Source organism: Pseudophryne corroboree, chromosome 8 (genome assembly GCF_028390025.1).
Source record: "Pseudophryne corroboree isolate aPseCor3 chromosome 8, aPseCor3.hap2, whole genome shotgun sequence".
In the NCBI taxonomy this organism is placed as follows: Eukaryota; Metazoa; Chordata; class Amphibia; order Anura; family Myobatrachidae; genus Pseudophryne; species Pseudophryne corroboree.
The window spans coordinates 205,936,289-205,954,103 of NC_086451.1; the positions used below are offsets into that span (position 1 = coordinate 205,936,289).

General features: G+C 45.5%; 1 protein-coding gene across 1 annotated transcript in view; it reads right to left on the reverse strand.

Annotated features, from left to right (window-relative positions):
• VSIG4 (V-set and immunoglobulin domain containing 4) overlaps positions 1-17,815 on the reverse strand; it is a 279,878-nt gene that overhangs the window by 169,181 nt on the left and 92,882 nt on the right. Inside the window, exon 2 of the mRNA XM_063935615.1 lies at positions 1,696-2,046. Within this exon, the coding sequence (XP_063791685.1) occupies positions 1,696-2,046 (351 nt within the window). The remainder of the gene's footprint in view (positions 1-1,695; positions 2,047-17,815) is intronic.

Genomic DNA, 17,815 nt, shown 5'->3' on the forward strand with positions numbered 1-17,815 from the left:
ATGAATAAAATAAACAAGACACACAGGTATGCTCACATGCGTGTAACTGGGACACACAGGTATGCTCACATGCGTGTAACTGGGTGCTGTGAAAAATGAAAACAAGGCATCTACCACAAAATATGTAGATAAAAATGCAATAAAAAATTGAAAAAAGACATCCATGAGATTTTCACAAAATAAGTCTCCAGATTCCGTGGAGGGGAAAATATCCAATCTTGATCCTGTGGTTAACTCCCAGATTATCTTAATCCCTGAAAATGGAGAAAGGGGTACAAATTCGGAGGCTTTGGCCCCTAGTTTTTCAGTTTATCCAGTGATGTAGCAATTCTATATTTGCATGGTTAAAGTCCTTTCTGTTCCACACCAATATAGGAGTGGAGGTGAAAGCCTGTGTCTTGTTCCTGTTTGCATGTGCCTCTCTTATTTTTAATCACCTTCTTGACACTGTCCTCTTCCTCTTGCCTCTTTGTATCTAGCTATGATTCTGAGAACTTGGCAAGCTTTTTCCAGGGGAACCACCTGTCGCTGAAATGATGGGTTTATTAAACTGTGCACGTCCTGTTTAAACAACATAAGGGTGGGTTGGAGGGCCCAAGTACAATTCCATCTTGCAATTTTTTTTTCTTTGCATTATGTGCTTTTTGGGGTCTAGTTTTTAAAACTGTCATCCTGTCTGAAACTGCAGTGCCACTCCTAGATGGGCCAGGTGTTTGTGCCGCCCACTTGAGTCTCTTAGCTTAGTCATCCAGCTACCTCGGTGCAAACTTTTGGCCTAAAAACAATATTGTGAGGTTTTCAGAATAGACTAGAAATGAGTGGAAATTAATGTTATTGAGGTTAATAATACTGTGGGATCAAAAATACCCCCAAATTCTGTGATTTTAGCTGTTTTTATGTGTTTTTTTTCTCCAAAAAATCCAGATCCAAAACCAAAACCAAAATTTGAAAAGGTGGTTTTGGCATAACCAATCCAGATCCAAAACACAAATGGAGATTCAGATGCAAAACCAAAACACAAAACCCGAAAAGTGTCGCACATCTCTATCTCATACATACCTTATGGCAACTTGAAACTAATTAGAAATGTGGCAGTTTTCCAGAATCGGAGGCTATTATTTTACCCCCTAGATCAGTGGTTCCCAAACTTTTTTGAATCACAGCGCCCTAGAGTATCAGAATTTTTTTTCACGGCACCCCTAGGCCAAAAGTTTCTTATTGAGAAATTTAGAAAAAAAAATTGAATTAAGTAAAATGTGCTTATATGTCAGCCTTAGGGTCAGTTATGTGGTGAGGGACAGCATTCACTTCTGGTTGTCCACATCATTTATGATTGGAAGACATCAGCACTGGTTTTGCCTATTACATTGACCATAAATATTCGAATTGGTTCTTGACACCAATCCAAGGCACCCCTGCAAGTGTCCTGAGGCACCCCAGGGTGCCACGGCACACAGTTTGGGAACCACTGCCCTAGATGGTTTTCTGCATGTTGCAGTCTAGAATAGTTTGATATAATTGTTTGCACATTAGTGAGCATTGTGAAATGGGCATTTTGTTGGTAGCTGCACTAAATAACTGCATTGTTGCTCTTTCTGCTTCCCACTGTTCAAAGGTGGGTCCCCCACTTCCCATCACCCTCTCCCCCAAGAAACCTACAATAATTATAAAGATGATAATGGCTAATAAACTTACCTTTAAGTACCTTGAGGTGAGTAATGTCTTCCTTGGTAACAAACTTCCCACTGCTTTCCTTCCAGGTGACTTTGCACTTGTATTCACCATTGTCTTCAACATTTAACTTCTTGATTGTCAAGGAAACATCGCCAGGGGGAGATTTAGCCACTGACACTTTGTCTCGGTTGTTGGCAAGTGGTATGTGGTCTTGTGACTGAAACCTATATATAAGAGATATACTCTTGAAATCCCAATCTATCCTAACCTCCTCATGTTGTTCTGATGGTGTATAGGTACATGGTATGACTACTGAGTCTCTTCGAAATCCTGTCACAGTTTCTTTCATGAGTAGGGAAGGGGTACCGAAAGCTGTGTGGAGAAATAGGTCAAACTACAGTTAATACCTCAAAACAGCTTTCAGAAAGACAGTCTCTACAGTAAATTGACAAAATATATACTGCAGCTGGACATCCATTAAACAAGTTTCTTAATATAGAGGTGAAGCATATAAGTACAGTACATTATCAGTTGTGCAAAGTTTTCTATCCTCGTGTTTTTAAATTGTTTTCATCAGTAACAACCTGGCTCTATGTGAGTGCTAGCAAATTGTCTAATTCACTTTCACTTTTCACAGTCTAATAGTTTATAAATAATTACAAAAACACACCAAAGCCCAATACACATTCCATTTATAATCACTCATTTCATGAAGAGGAGATTTATGGTAATAACTTACCTTTGTTAAATCTCTTTCTGTGAGGTACACTGGATTCCACAGGGAATAGCATCGGTGTAGAGTAGGATCTTAATCCGAGGCACCAACAGGCTAAAAGCTTTGACTGTTCCCAACATGCTCAGTGCCGTATCCTCTATAACCCCGCCTCCAAGCACAGGAGCTCAGTTTCGTTAACCAGTCCAATGCATTAGCAGGCAAAAGAGACAACAGCCATTAGTAGCCACGTACACCACATTCTCACGACAGGAGAAGGTATCAGCGGCTAATGCCATACCAACCCAAAAGAAGCTAAGTGTGTCAGGGTGGGCGCCCTGTGGAACCCAGTGTACCTCGCAGAAAGAGATTTAACAAAGGTAAGTTCTTACCATAAATCTCATTTTCTGCAGCGGGGTACACTGGGGTTCCACAGGGAATAACATTGGGGATGTCCTAAAGCAGTTCCTTATGGAGGGGATGCACTGTAGCGGGCACAAGAACCTGGCGTCCAAAGGAAGCATCCTGGGAGGTTGAAGGCATAGAACCTTATGAACGTGTTCACTGAGAACCATGTAGCCACCTTGCACAATTGTTCAAGGGTCGCACCATGGCGGGCCGCCATAGAAGGTCCAACAGACCGAATAGAATGGGCTTTGATGGTAGCAGGAGCTGAAAGGCCAGCCTGTACATAAGCATATGCAATTACCATTCTAATCCATCTGGCCAAGGTCTGCTTGTTAGCAGGCCAGCCACGTTTGTGAAAACCAAACAGTACAAAGAGAGAATCAGACTTCCTAACGGAGTCTGTCCTCTTTACGTAGATACAGAGAGCCCGTACCAAATGGTAAGGCCCGGAATTGGAAATGGAGATTGCCAATAGCAAACCGCAGGTATTGCTGATGTGACATGGCAATAGGGATATGCAGGTAAGCATCCTGTATATCCAGGGATACCGTATAGTCCCCTGGTTCCAAAGTCAGGAGAACAGAGTGAAGGGTCTCCATATGAAACTTGGGGACCCTCACAAACTTGTTCAAAGATTTGAGGTTGAGAATGGGCAGGGAAGAACCATTCGGTTTGGGGACTAGGAACATCGAACCTCTGAGCCAGAGGCACCGGTACAACCATTTTGGTGTCCAGGAGGGATTGTACTACTAAACGGAGAGTTGTTGCCTTCACCTGATTCGAAGGGATGTCCGTCAGGCAACAGCGAGCATGGGGACGTGTCTTGAAGGATATAGCGTATCAATGAGTGATGACTTCCCGCACCCAAGCATCTGAAGTGGTTTTCAACCATACCTAGGTGAACTGTAGAAGTCGGCCTCCCACCCTGGGATCCCCCAGGGGGAGGCCCGCCCCATCATACTGCAGGCTTGTCAGATTTGGAAGCCGACTGACGGGCAGCCCAGGCACGTTTAGGCTTGGGCTTGGTGGTTTGGAATTGCGAGACTGTTTCGTGTTCGCCTGACCCTTTGCTTTACCTGAAGGGCGAAAAAAAAGAAAGGAATTACTCTTAGCCTTCGGGGCTGAAGGAGTAGTACTAGGTAGACATGCAGTCTTAGCAGACACCAAGTCAGCGACAATCCTGTTGAGATCTTCACCAAAGAGGATGTTTCCTTTAAACAGGAGCACCTCCAGGGTTTTCTTAGAGTCCAAGTCCACCGTCCAGGTCCGCAACCAGAGAATACGACTAGCCAAAATAGATGTCGTAGCACCCTTGGCCGCCAGAACACCTGCATCTGAAGCTGCTTCTTTAATGTAATGAGATGCCGTGACAATATAAGAGAGACATTGTCTGGCATGTTCAGAAAAAGTGGATGGAAACTCAGCCTCTATTTCCTGAGCACACCTCAATAGCTTCTGCGGCCCAAATAGCCGCAATGGTGGGCCTATGTGCAGCCCCTGCAAGGGTATAGATAGCTTTTAAGCAGCCCTCCACATGCGAATCCTTCGGCTCCTTGAGAGAAGTGATGGTAGTGACAGGCAGAGCAGATGACACCACCAACCTAGCGATTTGCAAATCCACCGGCGGTGGCGTTTCCCAATTTTTACTCAATTCTGCCGCAAGGGGATGGCGGGCTAGCATCTTCTTGTGCGGGGTGAATTTCTTTCCTGGGTTCTCCCAGGATTCCTGACGTATGTCAACCAAGTGGTCAGAATGAGGTAAAACCAATTTAGTAACCTTCTGACGTTTGAACCTGTCCGGTTTCTTAGATGTAGTAGCATTCTCAGGATCATCATCAATCTGAAGAATGAGCCTTATAGCCTCTAATAGATCAGGAACATCCACCTGTGAAACAGATTCCCCATCAGAAATGTCATGATTAGAGTCTGTGGGGTCAGTATACATGCCATCTTCATCGGAAGAGGTATCCGGAACATGAGTGGATTGAGAGGAAGTAACAGCCCGCATAGAGGACTTCTCAGGTTTAGTCTTAGGTGGGCGAGGGTCAGGAATACGTTTATCCAAAGAGTTATTCAATTGTTGTAACTGAGTGGACAGAGCATCTGTCCATGGCAGATAAACCGCAGGGACCATATAAGGCTGGTAAGGCACAGGGGGTCCCATAGTCTAGTTACCAGCATAGTCAGTAAATTAGAAAAGGACAAGGCGGGCCCTGATGTGCTCCCATTGTTACAAACTGACTGGGGGGTACTGAACCCCCAAAACCTGAACCCTCCGCAGCCATGTTATTCTCAAAGGCATCTGGGACATCATAACCACGCACGGCAGAATCAGCTCCAGACCCATCACCCCCCGTAGCTGATATGATATGAAAGCATAAACAACGGGCGACACGGTACAATAATCAGCAGATATAGGTGGTCATTCCGAGTTGTTCGCTTGCTAGCAGTTTTTAGCAGCCATGCAAATGCTATGTCGCTGCCCACTGGGACTGTATTTTAGCTTAGCAGAAGTGCGAACGAAAGAATCGTACAGCGGCTACAAAATTTTCTTGTGCAGTTTCTGAGTAGCTCAGAACCTACTCAGCGCTTGCGATCACTTCTGAATATTCAGTTGCTGTTTTGACGTCACAAACACGCCCTGCATTCGCCCAGCCACGCCTGCATTTTTCCTGGCATGCCTGCGTTTTAACAAACACTCCCTGAAAACAGTCAGTTGACACCCAGAAACGCCCACTTCATGTCAACCACTCTGCGGTCAGCAGTGCGACTGAAAAGCTTTGCTAGACCATGTGTGAAACTACATCGGCCGTTGTAATAGTACGTCGCTCGTGCGCATTGCGCCGCATACGCAAGCGCAGAAGTGCCTTTTTTTGCCTCATTGCTGCACAGCAAACGAATGCAGCTAGCGATCTACTCGAAATGACCACCCCATAATACCTAACACAGTGTGACAGCACAAACAGAGGATTTCTAAGGTAAAATGTGACTGAAAAAAACAGAGAAAAATACAAAATACGTATATCCTGTGAAATACCTATATTATCTAATAACCCTGACGCACAGAGCCTCCTCAGGTTACAGAATATAGGGATAGCAGTAGGAGTGAGATACACGGAGTAGAGATCACACAGCAGCTATATGCACACACACATGGTCACATGTACAATGCAGGAATTATGACAAACAATAAAACTGCACTGGACTAGCAATACTATCATTGAGTAAGGTTATGTATATAAACAGATATATCAATGCACAGTAAAAACTGGATGAATATCACAGGGTATTTGTACTAAATAACCCTGAAGTATGCACTTGTTCTTAACTAACACTGTCTAAGCGACATGTAGAATACTTAAGTGTCCTGTAAATGCACAGCGCTGATGATGCAGGTGCCTTTACAGAGGAGGCATCATCCAGCAGTCCCAGAATCAGCGCAGCTGTGTGTAATGGCGCACAAACGCTGACAGGGAGTGAGGGAGACAGAGATGCAGCTCCAGGGCGGGAACATTTACTCTAAATGGTGCCCAGGAGCTGGGGGAGGGGCTACAGGTCAGAGCCTTATCCCCTTGCTGGACTTCACCACCGGGTGCTGCGGGCCTTTATAAAATGGATTATAGCCTAATCCGATCTGTGCCCTTGCCCTGGTCGTCTAGTGGGGTCCCTGTACTGCCACAGTGTCCATGCCAGCGTGCTTGGCCCACCTCCTAATGGCCGCGGCAGATCACGATTTCCAGCGGGTCCCACCTGGAGGACCCTCTTACTTCCTCCCTGAGTGCAGCCATGCGATCCCGGAGAACTTCAGTTAGTGTGTGTGCCCTGGGTGAATAACCGGAGCATCCGCTGTAAGTACCCGGCAACCAGGGACGCGGGAGTATACAGCGCCACTGGGGGAGGTGATGCAGCTGCAGCAGGAGATATCAGAATGATATCTAGCACTAGAGTGCCTCTGCTGCAGCCCTTGAAGTCTTCTATCTTCTTTAAAATAGCTTTTCTTAAGGCTGCTGGAGCAGCCCTGCCTGTTAGCTGCCTGCACTGCAGGCACCAACTTACAAACTGAGCTCCTGTGCACAGAGGCGGGGTTATAAAGGAGGTGGCACTGAGCATCTTGGGAACAGTCAAAGCTTTTAGCCTGTTGGTGCCACGGATCAAGATCCTACTCTACACTGATGTTATTCCCTGTGGAACCCTAGTGTACCCCGCTACAGAAATTAGACATTTACTTTGTATTCCTAACACACTGCCTGGTGTTGTAGGATTTATATCTTAATAGCTTATCTATATCATTTTCAGTCATTATCCATGGTGAAGTAGCTATGTTGCGCTAGTTGTCTTGTGCCATATGGCATAAAAAGGATTGGTGTATTAGGACACATCTGAAGCCTTTATTTGTAAGCAATTAGCTTCTATCTAACACTACAATACAGCATGCAGACAAATCTTTCCACTTCCACATCTGTAACAACTCAATGGTCTAAGCCTTCCATACCTATGATGTCATCAAATCTCTCATTCTTGCTCTCATCATATTTCACATAGAATACTGTAACCTTCTCCTCTCCGGACTCTCTCTCTCTCTCTCTCTCTCTCTCTTTCTCTCTTTTCCTTATTTCAAATACATAATTAAAACTGCTGCTCATTTTAATTTTCCACTTCCACTGTATTGTGTTTGCCTCACCACTCTGCAACAGTTTCAACTTTTCATCCTCAAATAGAAAGCCTTTGTGAAGATACAGATTCTCTGATCACTCAGGTAAACATTTTAGTAAAGTGGCAAATGTCCTTTATTGTAAATATACACACACAGTACAATGCTTCTAGGTCTCAGCACACTGGAAGCACTATCTTACCAGTAGCTTTCAGAAGCCAAACACATCACTCCTCTCAGGCCAGGAACTTCCGTGCACTCTCCCAATGGGTTCACTACGGCTGGCCGATGGTCGGGCTCCCGGCGACCAGCATACCGGCGCCGGGAGCCCGATCGCTGGCTTACCGACAGTGTGGTGAGCGCAAATGAGCCCCTTGCGGGCTCGCTTCGCTCGCCACGCTACGGGCACGGTGGCGCGCTATGCGCGCCACACTATTTTATTCTCCTTCTATGGGGGTCGTGGACCCCCACGAGGGAAAATAAGTGTCGGTATGCCGGCTGTCGGGCTCCCGGCGCCGGTATACTGAGCGCCGGGAGCCCGACCGCCGGTATACAGAAGACCACCCCTCCCAATAGCCACTGTTTGCTATTATAAGACCCTTTTCTTTCCTACCATAAGGCCCCCCCCCCCTAGAACAGTTTCAGATCAGACCTACTTTCACATGTCCAGGCATGTCCCCTGGGCTACAATAGATGTTAATTAAATTAACCTTACTTAATTAATCTGATTGTGTGGCCTGGAATCCATTGTGTGGGGAAGAATGAGGGGGGTGTATGGCCTGACATCTGAGACTGGCTTTATCTACCTTACAGCAAACACACAGGATATCTGAGCAGTCACATGGGGGGACATTATTTTACAAACTATAACACAATAACCAATACATTCATATATATACATCGTCTTATGCATTCTGTACAAAACATCAGGCTAGAAATATTATTCCCTGATAAGCACAAACACATATAACAGAGGGATTATGTTTCACAATAATATGTGATGTCCAGTTCTACAGTTCTATTGGGAATCCAGGCAGCATGCTGTATAGGTGATAAGAGAGTTCTTTGCTGCCCCTTTGCACTTATGCACTGAATCCAGAAACAGGCTGGCGAAAAGTACTCCTCATGAGCCAGCTGGGACTGGGTCCGTTACAAACCTCCCCTACTTTTTCCAGTCGCTGCGATTCAGTGACAAGAGTTACCCATTTGGGATGGGCAGACATCACATCTGGACTGCCTGGGTCAAACAAGTGTGGGCTTACGTTTCCATCTGGCGGTGGAGGGTCTGGGCTCAGCAGTTCACAGTTTTTAAGACCCCCTCCAGTATCCCAGGCACTGGGTTTAAACAGCCGGATTGATGGTGGGTATCGCCTATCATCAGAGGTTCTTCCCTCACCACTCTCCTTTTTGAATGACAACACTCCCTTTATCTTTGGTGTATCAGAGAGGAGAGTGATCAGCATCAACAAGATCTGGTCCCTTAGAACTCCACCTCCATCACCTCGGGTGCATCTGGACAGTGGCTTACCTCCCCCTCCCCATTTTGAGTGACATTACTCCCTCTACTTCTGAGATATCACAGGGTAGCACAATCTGCATCACCAGGCTTGCATCAGGGAACCTGGCAGGGATAGTCAGTGGCTGGGGCTCTTCTTCTGCACTTAACCACTGGGCCGAATTTGGCTGCAGGGGATCAGTGAGTATCTGTAATTCTTCTCCATGTGCTCCCCCCTCAAAAGCTTCTACCCCCTCCCTTGGTTCTGAAATGTCTTCTACACCCTCAATTGATAATTGCTGGGCCTCCACTAGCATAGTAAACTGGACAGCTGGTTCTGGTGCCACTGGCAGACTAGACCTCACCTGCAGCGGTGAGTCCTCGGCCCTTATCAGCTCCTTGGTACCCTTGACACCAACATCTTCTTGGTACTGGCATTCATTCACCAGTTCCTCATCTTCCATGAAAATGGAAAGCTTGGAAGCTGCACTTCTCCCAGGTCTATTGCTGTTTCAAGCAGATCATGACTCTGGGTCTTGTCCTCTGTGTGTGGTGCATTGAGCCCTCCCACCACAGGCACCTTAGCTGACTGGTTAGTCCTTTGTAAAGGAATGCTAAAACTGAGCTGTTCCTGATATATTCCTTTCATAGGGTACACAGGGTAGCATTCACTGCACTTACCCGCACTGTATGGTCCAGACTCTATGTACACCTTTCTAGGGATAACAGCCTCCTGGAGTGATCCAACACACCTTGCTCACTGGTCTGTACACACCACCTTAGAGTGGATTCCATCAGCCGACTGCTCGAGCTCTCCATCCTCTAACCCAGTTGCTGGCTTGGCAAATCTCCTCCATGCAAAACTTCAGACACCAGGTTGCGTTGCTGGCTCATTTCCTGGGCACATCCTGATAGGAGAGGGGAGTCTGTAGAGTATTGGACACTGTAGGACTGTTGTCTGGTAATCCCAGCACCTCCTTTATTACCCGCATCAGATCCTCGGGTGTCGCGCCATCTCCCAGCGCTTCTTGATGGGCCTGTAATACCTCCGGTGTCCTTTCAAACGTTTCTCCAACCTTCCCCTCTCCAAGGGCTTTCAGACGGGATTGTACTAACCCTCGGGATCCCACCTCGGATCCTCCGCTCTCCCTGCGGTTACTAGCATCGAATGTCCCGGCTGAAGGTCTCAACCATTCCGTCACTTGTTCCTCCTCATCTGACTCCTCAGAATCCTCCTCCTTATCACAAGGGTGTTCTTGATCCCATTGCAGCAATTTCGCAATTAGGGATTCCTTTACATCTGTTGCAGTCACCTTAATACCTCGTGCTCGATAGACCATATGCAGGAATCTCTTGTTGAGGTTTTTGTACACCTGTTTCTGCCTCCATACTGCTGACTTTCCAAACGTACCAACAACTTTTCAGCAAGATACCTGGCTACTGTGTGCCAAACTATTTACAAGGCTCCTAGGTGCTCTCCGCTGACACCTCTCGCAGCTTTACCCAGGGTAAACTGGTACTGAGTGACCCCACTTCTTGCCACTAATTGTGAAGATACAGATTCTCTGATCACTCAGGTAAACAGTTTAGTAAAGTGGCAAATGCCCTTTATTGTAAATATACACACACAGTACACAATAACATTAACAATTGCAAGCCAGGATGGTATCTCACTTACTAAGTCCCCACAGTAGTTTAGAATTACAGTCTCCTGCGGTTACCTGCCAGCAGTAGTTCTGTGTCTCCTGGCCTGGAATACCAGCTCACACAGCGTCCTGCTCCATGGATTTCCGCCACTGACGGCACCGCAATGCCTAGTCAGCGTCTGCACGTCAAAAGTACATACACTCTATGGCCTTCTGTTCAGATCTCTGCCTCAGTGCACGTCCAGTAGCCTCTTGAAACCAGCGGATCCCAACAATGCTTATAGGTCTCAGCACACTGGAAGCACTATCTTACCAGTAGCTTTCAGAAGCCAAACACATCACTCCTCTCAGGCCAGGAACTTCCGTGAACTCTCCCAATAGCCACTGTTTGCTATTATAAGACCTTTTTCTTTCCTACCATAAGCCCCCCCCCCCTAGAACAGTTTCAGATCAGACCTACTTTCACAAGTCCAGGCATGTCCCCTGGGCCACAATAGATGTTAATTAAATTAACCTTACTTAATTAATATGATCGTGTGGCCTGGAATCTATTGTGTGGGGAAGAATGAGGGGGGTGTATGGCCTGACATCTGAGACTGGCTTTATCTACCTTACAGCAAACACACAGGATATCTGAGCAGTCACATGGGGGGGAAATTATTTTACAAACTATAACACAATAACCAATACATTCATATATATACGTAGTCTTATGCATTCTGTACAAAACATCAGGCTATAAATATTATTCCCTAATAAGCACAAACACATATAACAGAGGGATTATGTTTCACACTAATATGTGATGTCCAGTTCTACAGTTCTATTGGGAATCCAGACAGCATGCTGTATAGGTGATAAGAGAGTTCTTTGCTGCTCCTTTGCACTTACGCACTGAATCCAGAAACAGGCTGGCAAAAAGTACTCCTCACGAGCCAGCTGGGACTGGGTCCATTACAGTCTTAAACCACTCCATCCCCCTTATATCACTAATCTCATCTTTGTCCACCTTCCTTCCAGTCCCTTCTGTTCCCCATGGAACCGCTGCCTCACTGTCAACCTGCTCGCTTTCTCTCATGCATGCCTCCAATATTTTAATTGAGGTGTCCCCTACACTGGAACTCAATCACTAACAGCCTCCCCAGCTCATGGTTGCCAACTTTCTGGCTGCCCCCTGCGGGTGGGGGCATCCAGGTCAACACAACAACATGCAATGCAGGGGGCGTGGTTTCAAATAGGGGGCAGAGAGGGAGTGTGACACAATGGAATGGCTATGTGTGGGGGCGTGGCAACCATATTGCATCATCGTAGCCATGCCCCCGGTATGTAATGCCGAGATTACCGGCATTGTACAGCGGGTGTCGTGGCTACGATGATGCAATTCAGCGCGAATGGCATCATCAGCCACCCGGTCCACCGACTTAACTCAGTAAGTGAAGGCTGGGTGTCAGGGTGCGGGCAAATTCGGGACACTTGCCTACTTTCCCGGGGAACTGGGAGCTTCACTTGATTTTCAGGAACCTCCCGGCCAGGGCCGGTGCTAGGGTGTTCGGCGCCCCCCTGCAAACTATAAAATTGCGCCCTCCCATATTCCGTTGGCATGCGCCGGGAAAAGGGGTGTGGTCTCACAAGTAAGGGGCATGGCCACACAATAGTACCCCCATTTAAAATTACGCCACAATGTAGCACAATCTTATTAACCTTATACATAATGCACTCACAGTAGTAGTAGCATCCTTATACATAATGCCCCCCAGTAGTAGTAGCATCCTTATACGTAGTGCCCCCCCAGTAGTAGTAGCATCCTTATACATAATGCACCCAGAGTAGTAGTAGCATCCTTATACGTAGTGCACCCCCAGTAGTAGACGCGTCCTTATATACGTAATGCTCCCCCCAGTAGTAGAAGCATCCTTATATGTAGTGCACCCCCAGTAGTAGAAGCGTCCTTGTACGTAATTCCCCCCTAGTAGTAGTAGCGTCCTTATACGTAATGCCCCCCCACAGTACTAGTAGCGTCCTTATACGTAATGGCCCCCCCAGTAGTAGCATCTTTACATGTAATGCCCCCCCTGTAGTAGTAGCATCCTTATGCATAATGCCCCCCCAGTAGTAGCATCCTTATACGTAATGCCCCCCCCAGTAATAGTAGCGTCCTTATATATAATGCCCCCAAGTAGTAGTAGCGTTCTTATACGTAATGCCCCCCCCAGCAGTAGTAGCGTCCTTATACGTAGTGCACCCCCAGTAGTAAAAGCGTCCTTATACGTAATTCCCCCTAATAGTAGTATCGTTCATATACGTAATGCCCCACAGTAGTAGTAGCGTCCTTATACATAATGCACCCCCAGTAGAAGCCTCCTTATATGTAATTACCCCGTAGTAGTAGTAGCGTCCTTATAAGTAATGCCCCCCCAGCAGTAGTAGCGTTGTTACGCGTAATGCCCCCCTGTAGTAGCGTCCGTATACGTAATGCACCCTCCCAGTAGTAGTAGCGTTGTTACGCGTAATGCCCCCCTGTAGTAGTAGCATCCTTATACGTAGTGCACCCACAGTAGTAGTAACATCCTTATACGTAATTCCCCCCTAGTAGTAGTATCGTCCTTATAAATAATGGCTACCCCAGTAGTAGCGTAGTTTCACGTAATGCCCCCCTGTAGTAGTAGCGTCCTTATACTTAATGCCCCCCAGTAGTAGTAGCGTCCTTGCATGTAATGGCCACCCCCAGTAGTAGCGTCATTATACGTAATGCCCCCCCAGTACTAGCGTTTATAAAGTGCGCGTACGCAGACATACCTCACACACACAATTCACACATATATACACACACACACACACACACACACACCACTTACCTAAGCCAGTCTCCCTCTGTACTGCAGCCTGGTCTGTGTAGCTCTGCCCCTTCTGTCCCGTTTAGACCCGCCCCCTTTTGGGCCGTTTAGCTCCGCCCCCTTCTGTCCCGTACTCAGCCGCTGTCACACGGGGAGGGGAGGCAGGAGGTTTTTGATTCTGCAGGCGCTGCTGCCAGTGACTGTCATACCGTGACAGTCACAGCAGCAGCAGGGGGAAACAGGACGGCGCAGCAGTGAAGGGATTCAGAGCAGGGGAAGCGCCTCTCTGTCCCAGCGCCTCCCTGCACTGCATCCCTTTGCTGAGCGGGTAGCGCCGGGCCTGCTCCCGGCCATTCCGGGAGAGTAGGCAAGTATGCCCTAGCTTTAACTTTTCTCCTAACATATATAATTTTATTACATCTTATAATCCCTTTTCATCATAATTGAAACTTACTCTCCAGCCGCTCACCATTTTCTATTAGTATTACACCTTTTAGACCAAAGGCCCCAGTACAAACCCATGTCCAACCTGGGATACTGATCACTGGTTGGACACAGCAATAACCTGGTTTCTCAGCCCAGTGTGAAAGGGGTACAAGGAAGCTCTCATAGCCAGGGCAACTTCTTCCTATTGTTCTTCCCTAATGTCACCAGTTCTTTGTTTCCTTCTTACATTCAGCCATTTTTAAACTATAGTGTTTACTTGCCCTTACCTTGGGTTAAGGATCATTGAATAGTTACTTGACTCTCACTCGCAAATTATCATTGTGGGCTCCTTTAAGCTTCAGAAAGTTGCACTACCCTTGCCTTTGTTATCTGTCCTACCCAGCCTGTGGAGTTTTAGCAATACTTGCTACTGTACTTTTGCGGTGTGCTTATGCAATCATTGTGTATTTTTCTCTGAGACACTGTTATTTGTAATCTCTCTATGCTTACCCTGTACAGCACTGCAGGCACTTTGTGGTTTAATAATAATAATAATAATAATAATAATTTTGAAGAAGTTAAACTGCCAACAATTCTCTACTGTTTCACATGGTCTCTCTGCTAAGTTGGAGACTTAAGCAGGTCATATAGTTTTTACTGTTAAGCATTTTACAATGTTGAGAGTTTCTGGATGGTAGATGCTAGATCCAAGTGGGCTAAATGACTTCTGATGTCACAACCGCATGACCCGTGATGGCAGGAGGATGGACAAGGTCTGTGGGCTAGCAGTTTTACTATAGAAGTAGACATCTGTTGGGAATAGTAACCTGTGGCGAACAGAGCAGATTCTGAAGCATGGCAACTGAAGCAAGCCCACAAGGGCACAAACTGGGTCCCATGTTCTGAACTTGAGCCGAACTTGCTCCTCCCCCTGATGTCACTGGTCACATGATTACAAAATCAGGGGTCCTTTAGGGTAAATCGGTGCTTCCCTACCTCAGTCCTTAAGGCACACTAATAGTCCAGGACTTAATGATATCCATGCTTGAGCACAGATAATTTAATCAAAATTTCTGAGGAACTAATTGATTCCCCTGTTCTCAAGTATGTCTATCCTTAAAACATGGACTCTTAGGGGCATATCATATTATAAAACATCGGGTCTGAAAAACGGCCGTTTTTTCCGATGTTTCACCGATTTTTTTTTACAGGCTATCCAGATGGATCGCCTGTAAAAAAAAAACCTTTCTCCTGAAAACACACAGGTTCAGTAAAACCTGTGTGTTTTCGTGTGAAACAGCCCTGTTTTCGGATGAATACAGGGCTGTTTCTGGTGATTCTACTTCGCCTGCTGGAGGCAGCTGAAGCAAAATCCCCGATACGCCGCAGCACGTGCCAGCTTATCGGGGCTAATTGGATATCCCCCTGTGTGTACCTTGAGGACCGTGGTTGGGAACTTTTGGGGTAGATGCTAGCAGTGACGTGCGGTGGGGTGAGGCAGAGCCTTTCCTGTCATACTAACGTATAGGTCAGAGTTCTGACTGTATAAAGTATATGGAAAATATAAAGAATGTATTATAAATATCACTTCTGTATTATTCTAATCCTTTTTCTAATCAAAACTCTTGAGCAAAGAGTCTATGGCAAGTGAGGCAGTGCCTGACCTGCAAATCTTTTCTACACATCTCTGGTCAAAGCTCACCAAATTTCTAGCAGTATATCCTGCTGCATCTGTGTATAATGCCGTTGGCTCATATACTGTATGTAAATCTGGCTCAAGCTAGTGCCTCCTGAGCCATTTACCTCACCGCAAGTCCCTACATGCTTGATTCAAGTGGGTTAAAGAAACTTTGATGTCATGGGGAGGAGCAAGGTTGATGGACTGCACTATCACTATCCACGTCAACATCTATTCCCTTTAGTAACCTGGTGGTGAGGAAAGGGTGGCGAGCAGACCTGCTTCTCCCCCTCGTCGCAGGTCACGTGGTGATTGTGAGATCAGAGGTCCTTTTGCCTATTAGAATTTAGCCTCATCCAGTCCTTTAGTTTTCTTGAATTTAGACTTCATGCTTTTCTTTCGGTTTCACTTTGATAATTAGAAGGAATCTATTTTGTATAAGTTCAAATTGCAAGACATTTTGATACCACTAGATGGCATTAGTGCATGTGCTTAATGGAAATACAAAGTATGTTTTATTTAACCTGATATACGCAGTTACATGGTATCTGGATGATAGGTCGACAATACTAATATTGGCAGTAAATAAGTCGACCACTATTGGTCAACATGAATTAGGTTGACATGGACAAAAAGTCAACATTGACATAAGATCGACATAGCAATGGTCGACACTGGAAAAGGTTGACATGAGTTTAAAAAAATAAAAATGTCAACCTTTTCATACTTTACCATCGGTAATGGAGCGAGGCACTTTGTCCACAGCATGGCGATCGGTGCAAGCCTTGCAAGGGGACGCAGTGCACTAATTGGTGTTCCTGGTAATTTTACGGAGAAAACACCACCAAAAAATAAAAATACTCATGTCAATCGTTTCCTGTGTCAACCTTTTGTCAATGTCGACCTTTTCCTATGTTGATCTTGTGCCTGTCAGCCTTTTGGGGTTGACCTTGACACTGTTTTTTTTTTTATATATATATTTTTATTATTAAAGCTTCAATTCTTAAAAAAAAACATCATATTTTCCTTTTTACATCAACATCAGTTTCTGTACAACAATTTCAAACATATAAAAACAGTCTTACATGATGCGTGTCTTTGTATATTTAAATATCCTATGTATTGTTTATTTTATTTATTTATTTACAGTTTCTTATATAGCGCAGCAAATTCCATTGCGCTTTACAATTGGAAATAACAATGATATAACAAAACTGGGTAATTACAAACAGTCATAGAGGTAGGAAGGCCCTGCTTGCAAGCTTACAATCCATAGCGAAATAGGCAAGGATACACAAGGATAAGTGCTATCTATTGCATAGTTGTCCACCAGTTTGCAAAGGTTCTTAGTGGGCTGTATGACATGGTCATACAGCAATGATGAACCGGGATCGAGAGGAAGGAAGAGAAGACATGTGAGGATATGTGTGGACTGTGCAGAGTGGATGCAATTTGATAGGAAGGTTTATGAAAGTTATGTGGGCGGTTCTGAAATTTGATACACTTGCCTGAAGAGGTGAAATTTCAGGGAACACTTAAAGGTTTGGAGACTAGAGGAGAGTCTTATTGTACGTGGTGGGTGCAGCCCGATGAAAGTCCTGCAATCGTGAGTGGGAGCGAGTAATGAGTGTGGATGAGAGACGCAGAACTTGTGAAGAGCGAAGAGGTCGGGTTGGGAGATATTTTGAGATAAGGGAAGTAATGTATGTTGGTGTAATTTGGTTAATGGCCTTGTGTGTGAGTAAAAGTATTTTATATTGAATACGGTAGAATACAGGTAACCAATGGAGGGACTGACAGAGTGGATCTGCAGACGATGAACATCTAGTGAGGAAGATTAGCCTTGCAGCTGCATTCGGAATGGATTGTAGTGGTGAGAGTCTCGTTTTGGGAAGACCAGTTAGGAGACTATTGCAATAATCAATGCGGGAGATAATGAGAGCATGAATTAGAGTTTTAGCAGTGTCTTGTGTAAGGTATGGTCGTATTTTGGATATGTTTTTTAGATGCATGTAAAATGATTTTGAGACAAATTGAATGTGGGAAAAAAGGACAGATCAGAGTCAAGGATGACACCTAGGCAGCGAGCTTGTGGGGTAGGGTAGATTGTTGAGTTTTCAATAGTGATAGAGATATCAGGTTAGTACCTACTATTGGCCGGTGGAAATATAATTAACTCTGTTTTTGAAATATTAACTTTGAGGTGGCGAGCTGTCATCCAAGATGAAATGGCAGAAAGGCATTTAGTGACACAGCCCAGTACAGATAGGGACAAATCAGGGGAGGATAGG